At 37.7% G+C, this 21489-nt stretch overlaps 1 protein-coding gene across 3 annotated transcripts in view; it reads right to left on the bottom strand.

Annotated features, from left to right (window-relative positions):
* The window catches only part of LOC148951989 (recQ-like DNA helicase blm-1), a 117165-nt gene that overhangs the window by 24464 nt on the left and 71212 nt on the right, over positions 1 to 21489 (bottom strand). For all 3 annotated transcript variants that reach the window (XM_089089459.1, XM_089089458.1, XM_089089460.1), the window contains exons 10-12: positions 19959 to 20154; positions 5592 to 5773; positions 2091 to 2241 (exon numbers count right to left, since the gene is read on the bottom strand). In XM_089089459.1, the coding sequence (XP_088945585.1) occupies positions 2091 to 2241; positions 5592 to 5773; positions 19959 to 20154 (529 nt within the window). The remainder of the gene's footprint in view (positions 1 to 2090; positions 2242 to 5591; positions 5774 to 19958; positions 20155 to 21489) is intronic.

The following is a 21489-nucleotide window of genomic DNA, read 5'->3' as shown; positions in this document are numbered from 1 at the left end:
CCCACACATGCGTTATAATTTATGTTCTTTTTAAGTTCTAATATTCCTTCTTAAATTTCAGCTCAAAAAACTGGTTTTTTTTAACTTAATTTCTGATTATTTTTTAAATAATGCTTGGAAATCTGGCACCGCTGTCCTAAGCCTGTCCCTTACCCGAAAGAAACAACCTCCATGGACATATTCTCCAAGTAACCCCCTCCTCTAGCCCCCCCCCTCCAGAAAAAATCCTTCCTGAAAATGGTTGTATACTTCCCAATAACCAATAAATAATGCTGGCAAGTCCGGCGCCCCCTTCATGGCAATTTCCCTTCCCCCATGAAAACTTCCTTCATGAACAGATCCTCCAACATAACCACCGACCCACCCTTCCCTCCCACTACCAGAAAAAGAACCTCCTGAAAACTTCTGTATACTTCCCAATAAACAATACTATATGTTAACATTGGGTAAAGTTCATAACTTTTAGCCCTCCCTCTGGGAACTTCGGGGGATCAAGTCATCCTAAAAGACATAGTTATCATATTTTAGACCATGCTGAAAAAAATGGCTATCTCAAAATTTTGATCGGTTGACTTTGGGAAAAAATGAGCGCGGGAGGGGGCCTACTTGCCCTCCATTTTTTTTGTCATTTAAAAAGGGCATTAGAACTTTTATTTCCATTCCAATGAGCCCTCCCACGATATTCTAGGCCCAGTGGGTCGATACGATCACCCCTGGAAAAAAACAAAAAAAAAAACAAAAAAAACAAATAAACACGCATCCGTGATCTTTCTTCTGGCAAAAAATGGAAAATTCCACATTTTTGTAGATAGGAGCTTGAAACTTCTACAATAGGGTTTTCTGATACGCTGAATATGATGGTGTGATTTTCATTAAGGTTCAATAGTTTTTAGGGGGTCTTTCCCGCTATTTTTGAAAATCAACCAAATTTTTTCATGTTCGCACCTGTTAACGGGTAGCCCTAAACTAGATGAAATTTATCTATTTGAAATCAGCATTGAAATTTGATTCTTTTGATATATCTATTAATATCAATAACCCGTTTTCTAGAGTTTCGGTTACCATTGAGCCGGGTCGCTCCTTACTTACAGTTCGTTACCACGAACTGTTTGATAACAGTAGTTAGAAACCTTTAAAATTCATAAGCATAACATAGGATATTTCAAATGAGTCTAACATGGGTTTCCTTTTGAGAAATGTTGATGAAAAGAGTATATATTGTTTCAAACTTCTGCTTTGCTAGCTATTGAAGAGCGTCGAACAGTTTGAGCTCGAAATACTAAAGGTTTTTTTTCTAGGGAGCGGGGGGATATTCTGTAGTTTAGTGTATTTGTGGTTTTCTGTCTTTGTATAGTTAGGCACCCAACACACTAAGCTTCTTGGGTCAAATAACCCTTAGCAGTGCTCGTAAAATATTTCCCTTTGTTATGAATAAATTGATTGATTGATTGATTGGATCTTTTCTTTGAAGAAATGGATGAAATAAGGTTTTAATACCAGAATAAGCCATGTCTTGAGGAATAACCTTTGAAACTTAGCCTCTCAAAGGCTTAGTGACTTAACTTAGATTACTTAGTGACTAGGGTTGCACACCTTCAGAGGTTAAATGAATAAAACTGAACTCATAATTCAAATGATCGGTTAATTATTACAATATAAATTTGACTTGAGATTAGAGAACTTTTGAAAAGAAACTGAAAATAATACAAGAAAAGATACTCACTACCCTAAGGCATATATAAAGCTATAACTATTTAGGTTTTAACTTCCCACCTCCCCCTCTGAAAATATATAAAGAGCTCCAAACGCAGTTTCGGTCTTCCTATGGTTAGATAGTTACCCCTTTCCCACAAAATTTCACTGAGGCATGGGGGAAGAGAGGGCGAAAGGCCCAAAAGTCCAGATTTTTACAATGTATCTTGCAAGTTATTATATTTTTGCGTAATTTGTCTATTCTTCGAGGGCTTCACGAAACTGATCCCCTATCCTCCCGACCCTCTACCAAAACCAAATAAATTTTTATCGATATTCTTGATCATCCTACCATGAAATGAGAGAGCTTTTGTTGTAAACAAAAATTATTTGCATACCCCATTCTACAACCTTCTTGGCTTCACTGCCTTTAAAGACTTCAACAAAATGAAGCAGTGTAAAATTACTTCTTCTATTTCCACAAACTTCATCAATTGCCTTCACTATAAGCTTGCAGTCTTCCGTTACATCTTTAACAATAAATTCCTCCTAAATGAAAAAAAGGAAATTACCCATGGTAAAACATAAATAAAAGAGAAAAATCTTACGTATTTTTTCATTATAAAATTAGTAGTTTCTTTAAGAGCCAAATTTGAATTAAACAACTCTCTCAGCAAATTAATGAATTCCTTGCGTTACCTTAATTATTACTAAAATCGAATCAGGTAATCGAAAAGTTATAAACATTTATTTCAAAGAGGAGCAAAACTGGGAAGCACCAGAATTGACTGGGAAGCACCAGAATCTGACTGGGAAGCACCAGAATCTGACTGGGAAGCACCAGAATCTTCCACCAGAACTTAACCAACTACAACAGTCATCACAAGGAGTGATTCAACAGGATCGAAAGTCCTTATTTCACTCCAAGCTGTGATTTAAGGTAATTTAAGGTAAAAGAAAGGAAAATGAGTTTAACCTTTTTTGGCAAAATTTGAGGCATCGCTAATATGACTGATATGTCGCTATCTTAAAGATGACCATATAGAATAGATAATTACCCATCTTGAGGGTATATACCCCACACAGCTGATGATAACATCAAAGCCATGCAGACATACCCATTAAACACAAAATAAGGAATTAGAGTGAAAAAGGAAAACAAATATTGCATAAAACAAAGAAGAGATAACGAATTATGGTCACATAATAGTATTTGGCAATATATGGAAAGGCTATAGTAGTTCCTCAGTAAATCCGATGCAAATTCAAATCATTAATTTCCAACCTAAATTTGAATTTAGCGTTTTTCTTATTTAAGAGTTATTTTTATGACATCATTCCTAGCACCAGCCCATTAGAAACTTAGGGCTTGATAAGCGGCTATTCAACCTGTTGTCGGGCTTTCCTCCCTTAAAGTGTGTCTTTAGAACTTTTCTTTGAAGGAATCAGCAGAGGGCATTTCAGGGATAGCCTCCTCGAAGGACCACTCGAGATGAAGGTAAAGTGTCTCGGAAAACTAATCCACAAGTGCTCAATAGAGTACTTGTGGATACAACCTCACCATATCGAGTAGGTATCAGTCATTTGCTATGCAATCTGCCTTAGTATAGCATGTTGGCTACAAAAGTAATTGTATCTGTTGAAAAAACCCTCCATTTAAACAAAAATCGATGACGCAGCTTACATAGCTTAGGAGGGTTTTCCCAGCTCTTGACTAAAAAAGCCTAAACAAAAAATTCCATACGCGTTTAGTCGCAGTAATTGGTTTGACAATGAGTATCACTGTGCTTTTCTCTTTAGGGATGAGTGTTAGGCATCCAACTCACAGAAAACACAACAATATGATAATCTGCACAAACAAATATAAGTAAGCAGCCCAAAGAGGATCATTATCTTTAAAGTGATTAATTAAAACATTATATCACCACCCAAAACAGCTTACACGTCAAATGTGACATTTTCTAAAAAAAAATTGATGCCATCTACATCATTTTAGAGTTTGTTTGAAGATGTTACACATTTAGTTCGTCATGTCAGTGCATTCTTCTAGGTTTTTTTTTTTTTGGAAAATTGCATCTTTCTCAGTTTAGCATTAATGAAACCAAAAAAAAAATAATCCTAATACAGAACTGTTTTTCGTCTTGCATTTTTTTTGTCTGCCGAGCTAGTAAGTTTTGTCGACATGGTGAGTAACCCTGTCAATCAGCGAAAATTCAACCATACTTGACACATAGTCCATTTTGGACTATGGATGGAGTTCGAAAATGGACCATTTTGGCTGATACAATTTGCAAGCTTTGTGAAAACGTTATGGACTTTCACGTAATTGCGTAGTTTAAGCATTTGAGTTGTGTGATATCCTTGCATTCTTATTGCTGTTGTTTTCCCTTTTTTCTAATCCCCAATTTCTAATGCCCACGCATTACCATAGTCACACCTATTATTAAAAAGGCTTCATCTAGAAATTATTTGTGCTATTTGTTGATTTTAACGTCAAGCTTAACGTCACAGCTGATTGGCACTTTAAGCACACATTTGACACTAAGCACATTATTTAAAAATATTTTTTAGTTTTTGAGAAAGATAATCTTAATCCAAATTAGACAATTAATTAAAAATAATCAAAAAGTATTCAAAAAACTATCAAGAAAAGTTAACCAATAACGACAAAGGGTCTTAGAAAATAGGGTACTCCTGTATTATTCAGAACACACTCAAGAAGTTTGCTTATAAGCTCTGAATATAAGATCTATGAAAACCGGTGACAGAACGCATTGTAGTTGTGTAATTTGGGCTATATATTTGCATATTAGGAGGTGGGGGTCAGATTAGGTTAAGTCAGGTTAGGTTAATTTACCCCTACACCCCCCCCCCCCCCTCCCCCCAATGTGAAAATATATAGCCCAAATCATGTCATTATTATACAAACTAAAGTATTATATTTTCATCATATTTTAGTATATATCAGTATGATCTAGAGTGTGTTCTGAATAATACAGGAGTACCGAAAAAGGTTGTTTAGTATAGCAGTAAGCATATTATCTAAAACGTATTTTTGAGCATTCAGAAAAAATAATCATCAATCAAAATTAAATATTTCATTTTAAGTAATAAAAATTAAATATTTCATTTTAAATAATAAAAAAAATCGAAAGGTGTCCAAGAATTCTATTAAGAAGAAATTTCCAATAAAGACAAAGGGTTTTAGAAAATAGTTGGTAAGCGTAAAACTAGGCATATTATTCAAAACATAGTTTTTAGGCATTGAGAAAAAAAAACAATTAAACAAAAATTAAAATGAATGATTAAAAATAATCCAAAACAATAATGATAGATTCTATCAAAGAGATTTCTCCAATAAGACAAATGGTCTCAGAACCTTTTACTAGCACAATATATATTATTTAAAATAAGTTTTTTTACTGAAAAATAAATAAAACACCAAAAAATTGAAACCGTTTGTATATCTTCCCGGGAAAAAGAAACCCGCCTATCCCATCAAAAAGTCATTGACTAAAATACAAAGTTAGTTACAATTAAAAAAAGAGAAAGATTTCAAGCTTAATAAGTTTTTCTCGGTCGTTTAAGGTAATCTCAGAATGAAATTCAATTAATATAATTTTGTATAACTTAATAATTTAATTGAATAAAATGGACTTTAGTATAATAAACATAATATAAATTAATGTAATACAAATATTTGCACTTTACAGATCGAGAAAGAAAATCAGGTGTACTTTTGTGCCTGTCATAAAAAGGATTAAATTTATTATGTGGTTAATAGATCGCTTTGCAAAAGACATACAATCAAATCAACTGAGTAACAATTTTGGAAATTATGATGAATATACCTTCGGTTTAAATTGCCATAAGAAATAAAAAGACCTTCTTTTTTTTACCTTAACAGAACAATTGTCGCAAGCATGTCTTGCGTTTGCACGACATATTTCACGGTCAAATATTTCGCCGAAGTAGTCAAGCATAATAGAACGTCTGCAATCCGTAAGGTTGTCACAATAGGCTACCATCCGCCAGAGGTTATCAATATGACGAGCCCTTGCAGCTGGATTTTCTCTGTCCACTACAAATCAATAGGAACAATTTATACAAAAATAAAACTAAATGAACCAAAAACTGAAAAAAAATATTCCAAACTAAAAATGAAATGACATCTGGTTCAATAAATACCGAAATTTAATTAATTTAATACATTTGTAGACAAAATTCCTATGTGTAGTGGAAGCAACCTTCACGTGGTTCCAGTGAGAATTAACTAAAAAAAACAAGTTTTTTTTTAACTGAAAGTAAGAAGCGACATTAAAACTTAAAACGAACAGAAATTATTCCGTATATGAAAGGGGCTGTCTCCTCCTCAACGCTTCGCTCTTTACGCTAAAGTTATTTATTGTTTAAAAAAATAAAGTTGTGAGACAGAGTCAAACTTTAGCGTAAAGAGCGATGCGTTGAAGAGGGAACAGCCCCTTTCATATACGGAATAATTTCTGTTCGTTGTAAGTATTGATGTTGCTCATTACTTTCAGTTGAAAAACCTTGTTTTTTTTAGTTAATTTCTGAACATTTTTGAGTTAATGCAGCTTTAATTTTGACTCACCATACATGAATAGTTAAAACAAAATTCGCATATTAGTTTTCCTTTTTTTGGCTAAATGGCTTTCTCGAAATTTTGTTCTGACGTAACTTACGAATTAACTTACGTAACGAATTTCTATATTCGTATGTTTTTATTATGTATATTAGGGAGCTCACTCCCTAGTCAATGCGTCACTCTTTACGCTGAAGTTCGAATCTTGTTCGAATCACAAACCTCTGAACCACAAAGGCAGATTTATCAGAATAGATAGCTCTTTTGAAAGTACTAAAAAAACTTTAGCGTAAAGACCGGGGTAACCACAAGGGGGCGAACCCCCTCATCTACGTAAACATATCTGTTCGTTTTTATTTTCAATGTTGGTCCTTACTTTCAGTTGATAAAAAACTTTTTTTTTTATTTAATTTCCGATCATTTTTAAAATAATGCAGGGAAATCTGACGCCCCCTTTATGGAAATATCCCTTCCTCCCCGGCAATTTCCTCCATGGCCATATCCGCCGCCCTAAACCCTACTCCGACCCCCGACTAGAAATAAATTCCTCTTTAAAACACCTGTATACTTTACTTCCCAACAACCGATAATATAGGTAAACAATGGACAAAGTTTATAACTCGCGGTCCTTCCCCGGACAACAGTGGGGGATTATATCATCCTCAAAGACATATTAATTAGACTTTCAACAATTCTGAACAAAATGGCTATGTCAAAATTTTGATTGGGTGACTTCGGGAAAAAAATGAGCGTGGGAGGGGGCCAAGTTGCCCTCCAATTTTTTTTGTCACTTAAAAAGGACACTAGAACTTTTAATTTCCGTTCGAATGAGCCCTCTTACGATATTCTAGGACTAATGGATCGATACGATCACCCCTGAAAAAAAACTAACAAACAAATAAACACGCGTCTGTGATCTTTCTTCTGGCAAAAAATACAAAATTCCTCATTTTTGCAGATAGGAGCTTGAAAACTCTATAGCAGGGTTCTCTGATACGCTGAATCCGATGGTGTGATTTTAATTAAAGTTCTAGGACTTTAAGGGGGTGTTTTCTCCTTTTTTGAAAATAATGCATATTTTCTCAACTTTTGATGCGTAAGATTAAACTTTTTGAAACTTATATATTTGAAATCAGCATAAAAATCTGATTCTTCTGATGTATCTATTGGTATCAAAATTCCATTTTTTAGAGTTTCGGTTACTATTGAGCCGGGTCACTCCTTACTTACAGTTATATACAATATACCCTGTAAATACCTATCCACAAATAGGGGAATACTACTGCTAATTTCAGTTACCAGCCAGCTACTGACCTCCTGTCCAGTGTCTATCCATGAAACAGGGTATTATATGGAATACCTAGCTGAGCTTGGATGGACTGAAAGTAGATGTCAGTGCGAAGGGTAGCAGAGGGTTTAGTGATCCCAGGTGGAGGTTGAGGCAAAGGGTACAGTTGATATAATTGAATTTATTTTACACCCATCATAAACACAGAAATTGATGTAAAAACAGCAAAAAAGAGAAAAAAAAAAAACATACACTTAATGGTACAAACAAAGAAAACACACATACCCATCAATCAAGTGACGAGAGTAGAGGTAGGCAAGGATGGCTGCTACCATCCAACTTAGCACAATACTTGTCAAGCATCTGATTAACTGCAGAAATTGGATCAGTTACTGCGTATCGCCGGATCAGGTACGATTTACTCGTTCTCAGTGGAACTGGCAGCAGAAACTTCAAATATCTGAAGAAAATTCTACGGATTTTAAATTTATCTTCTTTGCGCAGAAGTTTCCAAAATGGTGTTATATATAATATATGTGGCAGCGCGACAGCATTATAAATTCTAGCCGGTGAAAACCTATTAAGATTTCTCTTTGAAGAAATTGTGGCCCCATAAGCACTTCTAATTTTACACTCTATATGTGTGATGACAAGCAAATAGGTAGATGACAGTGTGTCACTGATGGGCAGTCCCAAGTATACTAGTGACTCCACAGGCTTAACAGACTTGGATCCTAGTTGAATGTGAGGTAGAACAGATTTATTCCAATTAAACAACATTACTTCCGGTTTTGACACATTAAAACTAAGGCCAATATCACCGTACTGAGATGACAGGATATTAAAATTACTTTCTAGGGATGTTATTTGCCGAGAAAAATTCAAGATGTCATCCGCAAATCCAACTATGGTCACATCTATTCCTCTTAAAATACAGCTTGTAGTGTACTTTGGACTGCGCCTCGGAAATACTATTAATAAACAACTCTGGCGAAGAAATCGTACCCTGTTTAATACCTTTTTTTACAGGGATTTCCCTAGTGGGTTTTGCATTAAGAATGCATAGACACAAATTTAGTTGGTCATATAGATCATAAAGAGATCGAACAAGAGCTTGGTCAACACCATTTTTCCGTAGTTCTAATATTATCTGTGGAGGTATGACCGAGTCATATGCTCGGCGTACGTCATATTCACCAATAACCAGCAATTGATTAGAAATATTCGTATCTAACGTAACATTTGCTACAACATGTAATGTATGAGCACATCCCATTCCTGACTGGAAACCAAACTGGTGGGGAGGTGCCTTGCAACACTTCCTAATGCCTCCTTTCATTAACATTTCAAAAATCTTGCAAAAAAACAGAGGAAATAGTTATTGGTATATAATAAGAATGTTATGTTGCGGGGTTTTCTTTTTTAAGTACAGGCGTTATGGATCCTAAGCAAAATAAATATGGTACAACACCATGCATCATTATTCAATTGTGTCCGTGTCCGAGACCACCAAACAGTACAGGGACCAGCCATTTCTAGCCAAAAAGGAGTCTGCCATATCATTTCACGTATAGCTTCGTAGGCTATAAACAAGCACTGGCGGGAAAACGAGAGGGGAGGTTGTGGTGTTCGCTTAAAATTGAAACCTGGAAATTACCGCGTTGATTCTCTGCTACGGAGCGGGTGCTGTAGGAAGGATTTCTAGTAGGGTAAATAAGCAGTATAGAAAAAAAAAAATCGTAAATCGTAGCATTAATAGTGTAATCCCAGACCCTTTATCGCTGGAAGGGATGAGCGTGCACTCGGATGTACTGCTTAACAGTGATACAGCTTGATCAATGCTTGTGAAAGATATTACACCACAGCCACCTTTGGAATTGGGGCTATAAGCAGCCAGTAATCGCTGCCAAAACCATGCCCAAAGTGAGCGATCTCCCTGGACATACGAAGCGCCAACCAATACAAATGAAAACATTCCTTATGGAGCAATCGAAGGCAGGAGAAAGAAGTTCTCTTGCTAGCCTAGTATCGACTCTGAGGATTGAGCGTCGCTTGGTGCTGATGGTTGGCGAATGGTGGGTAACTCTCCTCTCACTTTTTATCGAATGATATGTCCACTAAAAATGTGACCAGGTAAATATTTATCACAACTAATAACCAAGCATGTCTTAGGGCTCTTGAGAATATACAGAACAGGCAAAAAATGAGTTGTAATACCATGAAGCAATAAACAGAGTTACACTGGTATTAGTTCCAGGACATTCTAGGATCACAGGTAATGAATTAGAGGGGGAACAGCTAAGACTGGGGCATTACTGACGTATTATAAATTTGATGAAATTACTTGGGTCAAAGGCCAACCTAAGCGACTCCCTAGGCCACTCTCTGCCGTAGCAGTGTGCGTTTTCTATTATTCACCTGGTCAGCCAGCTGCAGCAAGAAAAGCTTTTTGGGAGAAGCTGCAGGAATCGACAGATTACGTCCAGAAAACTCACCCATATTTTGGAGTAGTAATGCTAGGAGATGCTAACGAGCTCGATAGCAAATCGCTGGCCAGGTCACTTAACCTTAAAACTCTAGTCGATTTCCCAACAACTAAAGGGAATACTTCTCTGGATGTAATCCAGACAAATCTTTCGGAATATAACTAGAATCCAAGTAAACTAGCATCACTTGGTGGAAGTTATCATTATATGTTACAGTGGAACCCCTTGGAAAAATTAAAAATTAAATATTCAGTAACCGAAGTTACTTCAAGGCCGGTCACTGACCATGGTCTGCTGCAATTCGGTGACTGGATAACGGGAGAAAAATGGGTCGCGGACTCTTCAGCTAAAGACTTGGATTCCCAAGCAGAAGAATTCCATAGTAAGGTAAATTCAAAATTTCACGAGTGCTTTCCCGAACGTAAGACTAAATTCTGTTCTAGTGATAAATCATACGTAAATTCAAAAATAAAGCAACTGATAAAACATAGATTGCACCTAATACGAAAAGGTCAAGTGAACCAAGCAAAACAGTTGGCAAACCAAATAAAATAGAAAATCAAAAAGGCACAAGTAAATTACTATGAAAATGAAGTTGGCCATCTTTTGGAGTCCAGGCCGTCGCAGTTTTTCAGTAAAGTAAAAAGTCTGACTGGCAAAAGTTCTCAACCAGTTGACTTCAAGAAGGAGGGGCCTCTAGAGAAAACTGCAAATGATTTAAATGTCCATTTTGCTTCAATTGTGCAGTCTTACCCCTTAATTGTGCAATTGTGCAGTCTATCTTCCACCCGAGGATCCTCCAGTAAATTTAACTACTCCTTCAGATGATAATTTAATTGCTGATATTTCATGGGCAATTATAATCCGTAAAAAGAACTCTTCGTTAAAAAGAACTTCCGTTGCCCCTTTTGAAATTCCAGTTGCTCTCATTAAAGCATTTGCTAAAGAATTATCATTTCCCCTTCAGATAATTTTCAATAATATAACAAAACAGAATATTTTCCAAAGAAATGGAAGAAAGCGTTTATTATCCCCATTCCAAAGCAAGGAGAAGCTAATGATTTCTCTGGTGTCCGGCCGATCACAGTTACGTCAGTTTTTAGCAGAATATACAAAAGTTTTGTTGCGGCATGGCTGAAAAAATATCTTTTGAAAGTAACTGATCGAAAGCAATTTGGAAACATCCCTAAGTGTTCGACAGTTCATTACCTCGTTAATTTAATTGATGTTATTTCAAAATACCTGGATGAACCTGGAAAATGGATAAATTTAATTGCAATTGATTTCAGAAAAGCATTTGACCTTGTTGATCACAGAATCCTTTTAGAAAAAATGGAGGAAAAAAATATACCCAGCTTTATTATTAAAATCATCAAGAGCTTCTTAACAAATAGAGAGCAAACTGTGAAGCATAAAGACCAATTTCCCACTTCTCAGCCAGTTTTTTGTGGAATTCCACAAGGAACTGTGATCGAGCCGCTGGGGTTCCTCCTCATGATAAATGAAATTGCTGCTGAGCTGGAAGACAGATGGAAATACGTTGACGACTTGTCCTTAACGGAAATCGTATATAAGGATTCGAAGAGCAATGCTGCTGGTTTCATCGACCAAGTTACCTCAGAGGCGGCTGAACTAAACATGGTCGTGAATAAAGACAAATGCTCGGTCACGACATTTTCTTTTCTTCAGAATACTCAACCGTCTTTCGAGCCTCCTATCGCTTCCGAGCTAATAAGCCATAAAATAACTTTACTTGGTGTGGTGATTTCTTCTGACCTCTCATGGCGGGAGAAAACAAAGACAATTGCAAAAAAATCTAACGGCACAATCCAAATGCTAAATTACTTACTTACTTTACTTAAAGCTCTTGCTCGGCACCGTAGCCAGCGCAGAGGGAACCAGACGTCAGCGCCGTCAGTCGTCTCCAGAGTAGCCTGTTTTGTGCCAGGGTAGGAGCTTCACTGGGGTCAATGCCCCACGCCGTGAGTCGATCGTAGATGATATCCACCCATCTCATACGTGGTCTACCTCTGGGGCACTTCCAGCCGTTCGCAGTTGGATCGAAGTCAAATATAACTCGGGCAGGTGTTTCAGTGGGTAGGCGAAGTAGATGACCGTACCAACGCAGCGAGCAGGACTCAGGCTGTTCGGAGAGGGGTGGTAATTTAAAGGACAAGAGGATATCCATGTTCCGTACCCTGTCGAGCCACCTAACGTGTTCAATTTTGTGGAGGTGTTTTGTCTGGACAGCATCTACCTTCATGATCTGCGACTGCGTTAAAGGCCAAATCTCTGACAAGTACAACACGACACTTGTTACCGAGGCAGAGTAGATGCGAGCTTTCGTGAGATGGCTGATCTGGGGTTTGTGAAATATTGTTCCCAGTAGGTGGTCGAAAACGGCGTTCGCCTTTGCCACCCTTGCTGATAGCTCTGCATCTACATTTCCTTTGAGCAGACAACTGAACCAAGGTAGGTGAACTGCTTGACTATCATAAGATCTTGGCCACATACTTCTATAGTTGTCAGGGGGCTGCATGGTGTCTTGTCCACAGGTAATATTTTGGTCTTGGTTCAGTTTACATTTAAACCAAGTTTTCTTGCAACAGATGCAAGCGTTTCCAGTGCAGTTTTGATATCATTGAGATTTTCACATACCAATGCAACATCGTCAGCGAAGTCGACATCTGACAGAACTCTTCGAGAAAAATCGATGCCAAACGGATGCGCCAGCAGTGTTTTGTTGAAAACATGGTCCATGACACAGTTGAAGAGTTCGTGAGCAGCAGCGCAGCCTTGCCGAACACTATTTCTAATTTGAAAATCTGATGAGAGCTGGCCATTTACAAGAACAGCAGTTTCGGTCTTATTGTGTAGTTCTTTGAACAGATTGACAATTTTCTTAGGTACACCAGCAGATTGAAGGATCAACCATAGTGACTGTCTGTCGACAGTGTCGAAAGCAGATCAAAAATCAACAAAGGCAATGTATGCTTTCCTTTTATACTCTAGAGTTTTCTCTATCAGCTGTCTAATAGCATGGATTTGCTCAGTAGTGGACCTACCCGGCATGAATCCAGCTTGCTGGTGGCGACTAAGGGGATGGAGGTACTTTGTTGCCCGCTTGGAGCAGCATGGCAAAGAGTTTGCCGGGTACCGAGAGCAGAGTTATTCCACGATAGTTATTACATTCTGCTTTACTTCCTTTCCTCTTGTAGACTAGCACAAGTAAGCCTGTCTTCCGGTATGATGGTATTATTTCAGAGCGCCACACAGTATTAAACAGCATTTGTAGCCAGAGGGTCATGGATGATTCGCGCTTTTTAAGGAGTTCTGATGTCAGGCCACATATTCCAGGCGCTCTGTTGTTCTTCAGCTTTCGTGCTGCTGCTTTAATTTCTTCTGCTGTAAATTCAGTGCCATCGGGGCAGGTGTAGCATTCTCAGCCGCAGCAGTAATCTCGTCGTCAATTTGGTCAGGTGGGTCTGAGTTCAGTAGCTTCTTGAAGTGTTGCTCCCACTGGCGAAGGCACTGGGATTTGTCGTAAATATTTTCGCCACTGGCGTTACGAAGATACGATGTAGTTTGAGTGTATTGACCTGAGAGCTCACGGAGGATCTTATATGTGGCTCCGATGTACTTTTTTTGCGGCCTCTTGGAGCTCGCGTGCTTTTTTGTCAATAAAGGTCTTACGGCCTTTGTGCAGCATGATGTTATGCTACGTATTTAGTTTCCTATACGCTGCCATGTCACCGCAAAGGCGGGCTTCCCGTCTGCGATCAATAATGGTGAGGGACTCGTTGCTGATCAAGTCTTTGTTCTTACGCTGTTTCATTCCAGCAATCCTAGTTGCAGCTGCAAGAACATTCTCTTTTAAGACCATCCACACACCTTCACTATCATCGCATTGCGTAAGAACCTCAAATCTGTTGGATATTTCGACCTGATACTGCTTAGCCAAAGCGGGGTCTTGCTGGATACGGTAGGTATCAATTTTCCGAGGTTTCTGGCTGGCTTTTGTAGCTTTCAGGCGAAGCCGGATTTTCGCTGCAACAAGGTGATGGTCGGTGTTCCCAAGTTCGTCACCTCGGTAGGTGCGACAATTCTGCACAGAAGACAGCCATCGCCGGCGTATGAAGATGTAGTCGAGCATCTTCTTCGTTGATCCATCATTGCTATACCAGGCGTACTTGGCTATATTGGGTCTCTGAAACCATGTGTTTGCAATGGTAAGATTGTGGGCGAGATAGCAGTTCAAAATTCTCTCTCCGTTGTCGTTTAGGCTATCTATTGTTACGGGTCCAACAGCGAAATCCCACAGGCCAGACTCATTTGAAATGCTAGCATTCATATCTCCTAGATGGACGAGGTAATCATGGGGAGGTCCTGACGAGAGCTCAGAACTTAAAAGTCTGTAGAAGTCATCCTTATCTTCTTCCTGGGCTTCATTTGTGGGGGGATAACAGGTGATTATGGTTATTTTTCCATGTTTACCATAGAGCCTTGCTCTCAGGAGCCTGGATAGATGTACCATCACCAGATAGATGTGTTTCAGTGATTCCAGCAATTGTAACTTTATAGTTCTTTAATTCTCTGGCTAATAGAAGCTTTGAGCCGGGTTGGTTCGGTGTCAAAACATTCCAGGTGGCCACGTTGATGCCACCTTGGTCAGCAATATTCAGTGGGAATTGTCCGTGGGCGGTCCGAGGTCGAGACGGGGTTTGAGATGATATATCCAAGGATGAATTTCTGGTTCCTTTCGTAGCAATAGAAGTTTCAGGAGGAGGGCTGCCAACCCAAGCGTCCCTAGATGCAATTGGTTCTCTGGTGGCTAGCCAGGTATCCGGAGGCACGTGGAGGTCGTTCTTCATGCGCCAATTTGCATGGGAACTAACTCCGGACGAATGTACTGAAAAATTTCGAGTTCCTAAGCACAGCCTGAAACTGATAACCTGTACTTTCACCCACCTCTTAGTTGAATATGCTTTTCTGGTTTGTCATTTTTCCCTTATCCAGAATGTAACTGATTAAATAGAACAAGTTAGGAAGAGGCCCCTGCAAACCAGATATGGCGGTTCCCCTCTACCTTACTCCTTTTACCTCAAAGAATTTAAACTTGAATCCCTTTCTTCCCGCAGAGAAAAATTATGCTAAAGATTTGGCTCCTCCCTCCTTCACCATCCCATCTACCGATCATTCCTTCCCCCACCTTTTGTCCCTATAAGATCTCGTCCCCCCAGGGAAGTGGCTGAGAAGTTTCCGAAACTAACCCCAGTCCACTGTAACACCATGCGCTACAGTAAAAGCTTTGTGCCAAGCTTTGTGAAATATTACAATGATCTCTAGTGTTTTCATTGTTTAGTTTATTTTATCCTGACGAAGTTTTATCAGACAATTTTATTCTCAATCTCAAGTGTTTTTATCCTTTATTCTATTTATGCTGACGAAGTTTTATCAGACAACTTTATTTTGCTAATTATGACTAAGAGACATCATATTTGGGCTTTGCCCAAAAGAGCTATGTCTTGTTTTTGAATTAAATGAATTTGAAAATTTGAATTTGTATTATGGACCGGGACTTTTCATTCCCGTCTTTCAAAGTAGCCGGAAAATGGTAATAAGAAAATTGAGCTTTTAAACAATATTGGGATTTGAGAAAGGAGATTTTTGCATTGGATTAGGGGGAAGATCCTTGGGTGGGAAAATTGTTGGGAAATAGGTATTTTATCAGTATAAAGAATCTAGCGCGGTTATTTCTCGTGGGCATAACCTACCGTGAGGGCGCTATATGATTAGTTTGTTTGTTTGTTTTAGGGTTTCGAATGGTACTTATTCTTGTTTCAATGGCTTTATTCAAAAGTTTATGACATGAATCTTTTAATCGTATTAGTATATTGTTCTCTTTTCTTTTGTTGCTAATGGCCTAGTGGGTTTTCTTGTGTCAAATATGCTATATACTATATCGGCATAGAAAGATGGGATGTAAAGAAACCAAGGATATAATTCCAAAGTTTAACCCCACGCTGACTATAAACATCTTTCACGACTTGATAGGTCTCAAATACGAATGGTCATTGAAGCCATCATAGGCATTAAGAATTTTCGAAATCATCTCAACCGTATAGAATGAGCTAATTCACCAGTTTGCCAAAAAATGTGAGATAACCGTGGACACAAGACGGTATCTCACAGAGGACAGTCCGGTTACATATATTTCATAAATTCTGGCTAAGCATCTGGATAGATTGCGACCGTCCCAGAACTGGTATCGTAAACCAGATCCGTTTATCCACCAAACGCCGTTTTTCAAAAGAGCTAGATAAACATAGAGCTACTATTCGATCCAATTTTTCTGAAAAGACTTTTAATAACCCAAGACTTTTGTGGAAAAATTTAACACAGAAACAAAAGCCAAACCAGTCATTTAATATCCCTCCCGAACTATGGGAACAACATTTCTCCAGAGAGTTTTCAGAACCAGACCCACTAATAGAAAATCCCTCCAAAGTTACACTCGAAAAGATACTTTCAATAGGGGACAAATTAATGTTTACTCTATCAGTTTTGGATATTTATAATATAATTCGTAAAATTAAGAAACCTTTTTCAAGAGGTACAGATCATGTTTGCGCCAAACACCTCATATATGGAACCCCTTTTCTTTTTTCCCACCTGGCCCTACTTTTCCAAATGGTGTTTACAAAAGAAATAGTTCCTCGCCCCTTTTCAACTGCCCGTCTTTCTCCCCTCCCTAAAAAAAATAAACGCTCAAATGAATGTTCACCATATCAGCCAATAACGGTAGCTACAACTTTCTGTATACTTTTTGAAAAGTTGATAATGCCTGAGCTGGTTGATAAATGTTATATGCCCCCACACCAATTTGGGCTCCAGAAAGGAATAGGGTGCGCTCATGCACTGACGGCACTGTCGTCGGTCTTGATTGATGCTGATAAATCAAGAGAGCCAATTGTTCTAGGGAGCCATGATGTTAGCCGTGGTTTTGATTCGATAATTCACGCGGATATCCTCATTGAATTGTATAAATGTAAGGTCAGTACCTGCGTTATTCATGCTTTGTATGATACGTATAATGATTTAACTGTCATGGTGTATCTGTCTCATAGAATAATCAAAAAGATAACCATAGCAGTTCGTCGCGAAGTAAGGCAAGGCGCCCTTACCTCCCAAATACCGTTTAACATCTGTATTCTTAACAAACAGCCTCAGGCCGTCTCTTCCTGTATTTTAGAAGGGATAGACGTGTCTTATATTGCATATGGGGAGGATGTCTTTAACCCCAACTAAAAGCTACTGGCGTTTGAGAAAAATTTTTCCCTTTCATATCAAGAGTATTCAAAAATGAATCTTAAATTTAACGCTGAAAATTCAGAAGTGATACTATTCAACTGGGACCCAGTTCCAGAAGGATTTAATATTGATATTAACGGATTATTGGTTGCTCCTAAATTGGAAATGAATTACCTTGGCCTCCCAATCGGTAACTCCCTTAAAGCAACTAAAAAGCTTCTCATTCGTCATTTCCAGCGCCGGACGTCCAGTGCCTACGGTGGCATAGTTTCAAATAAAATTCGTTTTAGTCGCCAGCTGTTAGCTAAATTATATAACTCGTATGCACTCCCAAATTTTTTATACCTTGCACCTTTTTGGTGTATCTTTTCGGCAACGTAATCAAAGCAACTCCAACGAATTTATTACCGGTATGCTAAATATCTTCTCATCCTCCCCCCCTGGTAAAGTAATTCTTGGGTCAACAGGAAATACAGCCTAATTGACCCCAAAGCTGCCATAGGGAGATTCATTGCAGCTTACAATAGGGGAATAAATGGACACCCATGGTGTTCCATTTTATAACAATAGGTCGTTCACATTTACTATTTTTGTGTTTGTTATATATACTGTATGATTGTTTGGTTTATTATTATGCCTGTGTGCTTGTTCCACAAGTTTTATCTTTTTTTTATTCGTGCTTGTCTATGTGCTTGTTACTTTGGCTTGTGTTGTCATTTTCTGGTTTATTACTATGCTTGTGCGATTGTTCTATGAGTTTTAATTTCGTTTTATTTGTCATTATCCGTCTTTTTCTTTTGTTTTTTTTTTCTTTTCTTCTTCTTTTTTTATTTTTTATACTCTGTTCATCATTGTATTTCAACGGGTTATAAATAAATTCAATTCAATTCAAATTGGATCTTAACCGGGGAAACATCGTTAGGGAAGAGAATATCCGACAACTTGAGTTTCCTCTCTAATCAGCTATCCTTATGATTTGGGTGGGACTCTTAAACTGTTTGACTAGATTTGATTTTCTCTTAAAATTTCATCATACCTCAGTGACAAAGACCCAGGCAGGAGGTCGTGGATTAGTCTCACCGGTTGTAGACCTTTCTTAGATAATTTTTACTATTATCATAATGATATATTTAGTTTCAGGCGGCCGGGCACAAGCTGCCGTCCGATCCACCTGAGGGTAGCACTGCCAGAAAAACGAATATTTTGAAACGAGCTTTTAGCAGTTATATCCCAGGTCTTAATCAATTAGGTCTGTTCGCAAAAGCACGCTCGATCCGTAAAACGTAGCGAGAAGAGCATTGATTAAGACAATATATTTTTTAATGCTACAACATATAATTCAAAGATAGTTTCATAAGTTCTATACCAAAACTGAGCCACTTTATTGAACTAAACAATCTATTTTTTACATACTTGTATTCTTTTTCTTTTATGTGCAGGCTGAAAATTTTTTTTTTTTTTTTTGTACGTAAGTCATAGCCAGTTTGGTCTCATAACCTGTTCGCGTCGTTTTTTATTGGCATCTTTATGGGAAATTTTTGGATCGGAAAGAGCGTACTTCAGTATCGTTTGATCTATGTTTTTGGCGGCGACAAGTCTGTTTCATTTAAATTTTCTGAGCAAGTTTCGTCATCATTTTTTTTTGGAATTCAGACAAAGTGAATCCTTGTGATGAGCTCTGAAGGAAGATGATAAATGTCAAATCTAAACATTTTTTTGATAATATTGTGTACTAGTAAATACAAGGTAATTCAAAAGAGTAAATGCTGATTTCGTGCTAGTATTTGGCATTCATTTGTTTGAGCGTTCTTCATTTATTACCAAATATATTTCTCATAAATTAATGTCCTATTTCAACAAAATATTGCTCAGATCAACAGGAATTGTCAGCTTGCACTCATTATGGTCTGACCTTTTATTTTCGCTTCAGATACATCTTTTAGATATTATTAGCAATAAGATTTTATGTAGCATTGAGAATTTTTAGCAATGAGTTTAAAATATTTCTCATTAATAAGTGTCTCATTTCGACCAAATATTACTGAGCTCAACAGGACTGCTCAACCAACAAAAGCTTAATAATGACCTTTTTCACAATAAGTAGAACAAAAGACTCCCACTAAACTGAAACCAAAGATATGGCATGGACCCGTTTAAGGAAAGTAAGAATTACCCGTAATAGTTCCTATGCGTCAATTAAAACATTGTGTGTGTTTTAACCAAAGCAGGAAGGAGGGATGTTATCAATATAGAAAAGAAGACATAGTAACTACAAAGATCCTCACTACTCAATGGGATTCCACTTTAGTTTCAGCAGGTTTATGCAGGTTTTAGTAGGTTGGATAGAAGCAGGTTTCAAATATATATTGTATTATTCACTTCATAGCTCTGGATCTTAGACTAGATTTGAATTGCTTTCCGCAAAAGAAAATGTCGAGCAATCTCTTTTTTCTTTTTTTTTACAGAAAGAGGTAGAATTGAGTGGATGATATTCACTCATCGCCCTTTTTTTTAGATTTAGAGTTAAATGTGTTCTTTCAAAAATAATAACCTGAATAACACAATCAAAATTTCTCACTTTCAATCATCCTCCTGATTCTGCTAACATCTCTGAACGAATAATATAGTATACAATAGGCTGGGTCACCATCACGTCCTGCTCTTCCAGATTCTTGATAATAGCCTTCAACTGATTTAGGAATTGAAAAATGTATGACATATCTAACGTCAGGTTTGTCTATGCCCATTCCAAAAGCGATGGTAGCACAAACAACCTGTAATAAAGTAGAGCGTGAGAGGGGGTTAGTTGCCCTTCAATTACTTTTAACTATTAAAAAGACTATCTCTTTCAATTTTCAATCGAGTGAGCTCTTTTTGAAGTTTTACGACGACACTTTCTATAAAAACCTCATATACCCCCAGGGCATAACTTACAACCCTTCCCTGAACGCTGTGGAGGGTTGTCATCCTCAAAGAAATAATTTCCAGAACTTTCAACTACGTTGACAAAAATGGCTATCTAAAATTTTTGATTGTATGTGTTGGTTAGTTGCCCTCCAATTACTTTCGACTATTAAAAAGGCCACTAGCAATTTCACTTTCCAACGGAACAAGCCCTTTTTGAAGTTTCTACGACAACGTTTTCTATAATAACCTTATATGCCCCCAGGGCCTATAACTTACAACCCTTGCCCTGAGGGCTGTGGGGGGGGGTGTCATCCTTAAAGACCTAATCTCCAAAACTTTCAACTATGTTGAATAAAATGGCTATCTAATAATTTTGATTGGATGTGTTTGGGGAAAAGGTGGGCGTGAGAGGGGGGTTAGTTGCCATCCAATCACTTTCGACTTTTAAAAAGGGAAATAGCCTTTTCAATTTCCAATAGAATGAGCTTTTTTTGAAGTTTCTACGAAAACGCTTTCCATAAAAACCTTATATGCCCCCAGGGCATAAATTACAACCCTTGCCCTGAGGGCTGTGGGGTGTGTCCTCCTCAAAAACATAATTTCTATCTGGAAATCAACTACGCTGAACAAAATGGCTATCTAAAAAAATTGATTGGATGTGTTTGTGGAAATGGTGGACGTGAAAGGGGTGTTAGTTGCCTTCCGATCACTTTCTACTATTAAAGAGGGCACTAGCCACTGCAATTTCCAATCGAATGAATCCTTTTCGAAGTTTCTACGACAACTCCTTCGATGCGAAGTGCCCTTGCCCCCCCTCCCCTAAAAAAAAACATTGTGCCAACATCGTTCTTTACTAAGGCAGCGCGATTGCGCTGCCTATGATTACAGAATACATGAAAATGGATACGGGAGATAAGCAGCTCTTGTATGAGATTAATTAAAACAAAATTTTCCACAAAATAAGTTTTTCAACAAAAAGTAAAGAACTCCATCAAACCAAAAATGAACGAAAATAGAATCAAACAATCTACCAAGCATACAACTACCACGAATCAGTATCAATAAATAAATGAAACCCAAAACGAACAAAAATTAAAATAAATAACAGAGCCAAGCTGAAAACGAGTTGAAATTAATATGAGTAGGGGTCAAAACCTATGATTTGTAAAACGCAGAATAGAATTTGCACTTTACTGAAAAAA

This window comes from Artemia sp. Qi Xiang Cuo, chromosome 5, assembly GCF_049724085.1.
Source record: "Artemia sp. Qi Xiang Cuo chromosome 5, ASM4972408v1, whole genome shotgun sequence".
In the NCBI taxonomy this organism is placed as follows: domain Eukaryota; kingdom Metazoa; phylum Arthropoda; class Branchiopoda; order Anostraca; family Artemiidae; genus Artemia; species Artemia sp. Qi Xiang Cuo.
The sequence above is the reverse complement of the archived record's forward strand: the minus strand, read 5'-3'. Positions and strand labels throughout refer to the sequence as shown.